This window comes from Cibotium barometz, chromosome 11, assembly GCF_041138505.1.
Source record: "Cibotium barometz isolate CiBa-2024 chromosome 11, ASM4113850v1, whole genome shotgun sequence".
Classification (NCBI taxonomy): Eukaryota; Viridiplantae; Streptophyta; class Polypodiopsida; order Cyatheales; family Cibotiaceae; genus Cibotium; species Cibotium barometz.
The window spans coordinates 31,781,593-31,787,592 of NC_141056.1; the positions used below are offsets into that span (position 1 = coordinate 31,781,593).

A 6,000-nucleotide genomic window follows, 5' to 3' on the forward strand; every position below is an offset into this window, starting at 1 on the left:
AGGCGATGCTTTTGTGATTCCTTAAGCTCATTTCTAAAGAATCCGAAAAAGCAGTAAAGAAAGGCAGAGAGAAGGTCGACACCAACACCACCCCAACAGTTGTCCCGGCAATCCCAACCCCGACCCCAGTTCCCACCCCTTCAGGTACAACAAATGCTCTACAAATGACATGATCTAGCCAACGCTCTGTAACCTTGGTCTGGCGTAACACAATGATTTGCAAGGCACCTTGCACTGACACCCAATTATCTCAATGGGAGTGCTTCAGAGGACAATGTTCAAGGCAGGTTTGCTAAAATGTTGAAGCTACCCACAGTCGCACATACCCATCGTGTGGTGCTTGTTGCTACTAATATGTGGGGGAAGAACAAGTCCTGAAAGTGCCAGAGGTATTAAAGAATACACGTTTCTATTTTTAAGAATATTCCAACAAGCGCATCTTCACAGTGATTCCTACATGATCTGAGCCGTAATATCATCACAAAGGTGAGCATAGACTGGCTTTCAAGCTAAGGGTTTGCAGATAAGTGTCATGTGTATGTATGTATACATACAGGTAGGCAGTATGTAAGTACTTATGTATATACGTATGAATGATGTGCGTGTGGGTGTGTGTGGGTGGTTGTGTGTGTGTGCGTGTGTGTGTGTGTGAAGAAGTTAAAAAGAGGCTGAAATTGAATGTTAGAGGTGATTGATACCTGAGTGTGAAGAAAGGGCTTTGGCTCTTCTTGTCAAGAGGACTCGGAGATCACCTTCTTCATTTTGGAAAATGCAAATTAGGACAGCAGCTTTCTTCTTTCCTATGTCTTTTGGCAAGCCATTGATGAGCTTTGCAGATTTCTCAGGTATTCCTACACTTGATGAGACACCACCTGCACTTTCCTCACCATCATCATCCTCCTCGCCAAGAAAGTTAATCGGGGCTTTATAAGAGATTAACTGCTCTGCTAATCTCCTGAATTTTTCTGTTGCCCATTCTTCGTTGATTACTGGGTCTAATGAAGAGCTCGTCCTGTAGAGCTTTGATGCCATCGCCTCCCACTGTGTTTGTCTTAATGTGTCGTTAGCCTACAATTTTTTAGCATAAAAATTGGGATAAGATCCTCTTAATAGCCCAGATAGACATTCGATAGCACACGCCAAGCTGTAGTAGGGCTCAGAAACGCTCAGAAACGCTCGAAACTGCAAATATATATATACACATAGCACACTCAGTCGAACCACTATAAAAATTTAAAAATTAAAAAAAAACTTTATATTTAAGTTTATGTGGGTGTGTGCAAATATATATAAGTTTATTTTTATTTTTAATATTTGTTTAGCTATGGATGAGCTTATATATAAACAAGTATTATAAATAAACTAGCCAAGTTTACTTGGCCAAAAGCATGAGCTTCCCAATTGTGTTAAAAGTGACACGTTTGTGTTTTTGCTTAGAACACTTAACCAAACCCTCTAGGAATGGGCTACCATTTGATAACATGAAATGTTTTTGGCTAAGTTGAACTTTGCCATGGGTGCCACTACCTTGATCTTTACCCAACCTTGAATTGGTAATGCATGGTACAATTTACCACCCCTAGACTCTACACCTTTCCATGAGTGCAAGTGCCTTGATCCTTACCCAACCTTGAATTTGTAATGCATGTTGCAATTTACCACCCCTAGACTCTACATCTTAAGCACTTACTCAACCTTCAATCTTCAAACCCTTTTGTCTCTTCTTTTCATACTCATCTGGTCTTTTTTTCTCTCACCACCACCACCATCACCACCATTGTCTTAATTGTTCTTTCTTCTCCTCTACTCATTGTAAGATGCTTGTATACACATCTTGACACATCTCTTATGATAGTTATGATGTCAACCTAGAAACCATAGGAATTCCCAAAGAAACTCTCTCTCTGCCTACTACAAATGTAGGTACCCCACCTTGAAGATCTATATTCTAACAAGACTATACCTCATATGCCAAAGGCATTTGTACCAATTCTTGGCCATATATCCATGTCTCACTTGCTAAGGACAGCACCATAAGATTTTACTTACAACACATCCTAGTCGGCTCCATTTTCGTAGGTGGGACAGTCGGCTCCATTTTACATGTTGTACTCACACATTCCCTTTCAAACATAGGATAGCACCAATATCAAGTCATTAAGGAGGTCATCCAAATTCAGTCTTACTTTTTTTTTTCATCATCTCTCTCCTTTTGACACACTTGGTATAGGGTCCTCTTATGTATACCACATTGCCTATCCTCTATGTTGGCTACCATGTATAGGCTATCCCACCATACCCATGGTTTTGATGTTGTCTCCAATTTCCCACTTCAACCCATGGTTTTCATGTCTGTAATGGCCGGCTTCAACCCCCATGGTTAGCTAGAATCGACAAGCAATAAGTCTTACCGACCTCCTTGTATGGATATCATTCATGATCACTATAATTAACATGCAAAACGCTCAAAATCCATCTCTTAGCATGTTCCACAAGAGGTTCAATTTGACACTCAGAATATATCTCTTAGCATGTTCCACATGAAGGTTCACTCCAATGGCTAAGCCCTCTATTGGAATCAACAATGTGGCATCCATACAACAAGTTTCCCTTGTTGGTCATCCCATTCTATCAATGAGTCCAACCATCTTCTACAAAATTGGTCCCATCCTTCAAGCTTGTAGCTCCCATGGCAATCTCACATTTGGCTTAACCAGAGACCCACATTTGAGAAGAATGCAGGGGAGAGGGAGAGCTTGATCTCCTTGCAAGCACACACACACACACACACACACACTCATTTTATCATTCTCCTAAGTCAATAGAAGTCATGTAGGACCAGAGGTGAGCCCTACAGGGTGGACCAAGGGCCCCACATACACACACGCACACAAGAGTAGGCAAACACACAAGAGAGATGGATGGCTAAATTTTCTTATGTTATATTTTCTTCTTTACAAGTAACTAACCTAAAGAGACAAGAGTACATACTATAAGCAAGACTACTCTCCTACTATAACTTACAAAGGTCGGTCCATAGTGTGAACCCGACTACTACATGAGCCAGAACTATAACTATGCCATAACTCTAACACACCAAAGTGGTTGTGACATAGCTTGTAAGCTGTTGGTGGCACATCGTCCATAATCTCACCAACCATGCCATTGGTGTAAGTAGGGATGCTATCACCCAGGCAGGTCATCAATGTCCATAGCACTATTTAAGCTCAAAATCTCAACTCTCCCCCTAGAGCTCAACTCCACCACACTCCAAGTAAGCTCCTCGAGCTTGCAGAGCTTCTTTGTGCCCAATACCTTCGTAAAGATATCAGCCACCTGATACTTTGTGCTAATATGTACCAACAAATCCACATCATCTGCTCTAGAACCTCAATATCTTCTTCCTAGCATGATAGACTGGGTTATTGGTGGCTAGATGTATGCTACTTAAATTATCACAATAAATGACAATGGCTCTATCCAGGCTCACCCATATCACCAAGTAGCTTCTGAAACCGAGCTTGCTCTCAAGTGTGGAAGTTCAAGGGGTAAAACTTCCACACTTGGCAAACCTGCATCAAGCTCTTCCTCGTGGGGAAAGGCATCCCCAACATTTTGAAATTCTTAAAGTGAGTAAACACTTCACTTTTTTCTTTCATGAAATAGACCCATACCTTCCTTGTGTGGTCATTAATGAAAGATATATAGTAATGACGTTCTCTCATTGATGCCGCCTTTTTCCACTCCCATACATCTTAGTGCATCACATCAAGTGTTCTCTTACTTACATTCTTGTCATGTGGCAATACATTCTTTGTTTGTTTTCCAAATTGACATCCTTCACATACTTTATGCATTCCAGTCACTTTAAACTTTGGTAAACGTGTAACAATTTTTGAATTCTGCATAGACTTTAATCGTTGCTTACTCACATAACCAATACGTTTGTGCTAGATATCTATATTGGCCACAACACTTGCACCTTGTGCAAACATAGCAACTTTCACCTTAGGCATGCTTACATCCCAAGTAAACATTCTGCCCACTCTTTTTCCCTTTGCAACCAAACGACGTTTGTTTTTGAAGTCCTTAACATAATAGCCCTCAAGGTTAAAGCGTACCTACAAACCTTGCTCAACCATCTGCTCAATAGACACTAAATTCTTTGTTATGTTAGGCACATGAAGTACATCAGCCAAGTACCTTATCTTGCCACCTTACATAGCCAATGACACATTCCCAATGTGAGCAATAGGATGAGTCGTGTCATCCCCCCGGTCTTTACATAACCTGGTTTTTCTAGATTTTTGACATCTTTAAACCACTCACCATCACAAGTCATGTGGTTAGAGGCTCCCAAATCCATATACCATACATCATCACGGTTTGTCGATACATTTGCAACAGTCACTGAATTTAACATGTGTTGCATAACAAATAACTGCTCACATTTATCTTCAGCCTACTTGCTTGAAGGTGCATAATTGTTTTGCTGCAACCTGTCGCTTTTTATGTCACATTGCCTCTTACCATATTCTGCTACAAAGTGACCTAGTTTACGACAATAAAAGTAATCCTTTGAATCTGATCTAGATTGTTGTCTTTGCCAATTGCCTCAGCCTCTTCCATGAGACAAGCCTCTTCCACTTATGTGTGTTTGTTTGTTGCTATGAATGATTGGGCTGTTATTGTCTGTAATTTTGGTTTCCAAAATAGCCACTTTGGCCTCGACCACGACCTCGACCTCTCCCTCTACCTGAGTTTGAGTAGAAGGCCTCTTCTAAAGTGTTCTTATTTTGGGAGGAAGAGTCTTCACCCAAAGACTTCTCCTATATGATTAACATAGATACCAAAACCCAAAAATTGGGAACATTCTCTCTTACAGAAATGGAGGTCTTGAATGGCTTTTATTCTTTGCCAAGCCCATTCAGGTAGACGCTCACAAAGTCATCATCTTCCACTGAGATATTAATAGATCTAAGGGATTTAACGATACCCTTCATCTTCAATGCATACTCATTGATAGACATGTTCTTCTTCTCCACTTTATATAGCTTCTATTTTAGGGCAACTTCTTTGCCTTTGTGTTTGTCTGGAACATCTTCACCAGATTTTGCCATGCAACTACTGGAGTGTTGGATCCTGTATGTATGCCCTATCATAGTGTCTGTTAGACTGACTGAAAGCCAATACATGACTTTTTGTTACACCTTGGTTCCAGTCTTTGAACGCCTTTATCTCTACTAAGTTACATTCTCTTTAGGCAATTCTAGAGGCTCCTCATTGTCTCCTTCAACATAGTGCTAATGTAGAAGAGCAATCTATGCAAAATAGATATGTCATGCATACAAGAGATTAGGATTTTGCTGCCAGTTCAGCAAAGGCAAAGGTAAATCCTTTCCTCAGGGTAGATACAAGAGTCATCAAGGCAAGCCTATATACAAGGAAGGTGACAAGCTAAAGAAAAAGAGCAAATGCAACTATTGGCAGGAAACTTGGTCACTACATTAATTGTAGGAAGTGGCTGGAGAAGGAGAAAAAGAAAGACTCAGGCATGGATGTATAGCTGATGCATCATCATCTAATGTAGAAAACAATGAGTCTACAAACTATGCACATGATGATTGGACTTTGATTGTGCAATACAATTTTGAACCTTAGCATAAGGATGCATGCATGGTTATTACAGATGTGCCTGTCCTTGTATTTTGACAATGGTGCTAGTATCGCACTTTATTCTTAACACTTGAATCTGCTCCACAAGAAAACACTATTACATGTGTAAACAACTCCTCATATCATGTAAAAGGAGTTGGTAAAAATATTCTCACTACTACAAATGGTGGATGGTTGACAGATGTATTGTTCATGATCGTAGTGATGGCAATACAATTGTTGCCTCTAGTACTTTATCGCACAGCCTTTACAGGCTAGATGTATATGAAAGACAAAAGCATGTTGTATGTATAGTTTCTGTCACAAAGGCAATGGGTGATGCTA

The 6,000-nt window shown here is 40.3% G+C and overlaps 1 protein-coding gene across 1 annotated transcript in view; it reads right to left on the reverse strand.

Annotated features, from left to right (window-relative positions):
• The window catches only part of LOC147634062 (nudix hydrolase 15, mitochondrial-like), a 59,560-nt gene extending 58,360 nt beyond the window's left edge, over positions 1 to 1,200 (reverse strand). The window contains exon 1 of the mRNA XM_086805165.1: positions 699 to 1,200. Within this exon, the coding sequence (XP_086661291.1) occupies positions 699 to 1,032 (334 nt within the window). The 5' untranslated portion in view covers positions 1,033 to 1,200. The remainder of the gene's footprint in view (positions 1 to 698) is intronic.
• Positions 1,201 to 6,000: the final 4,800 nt, after the last annotated feature.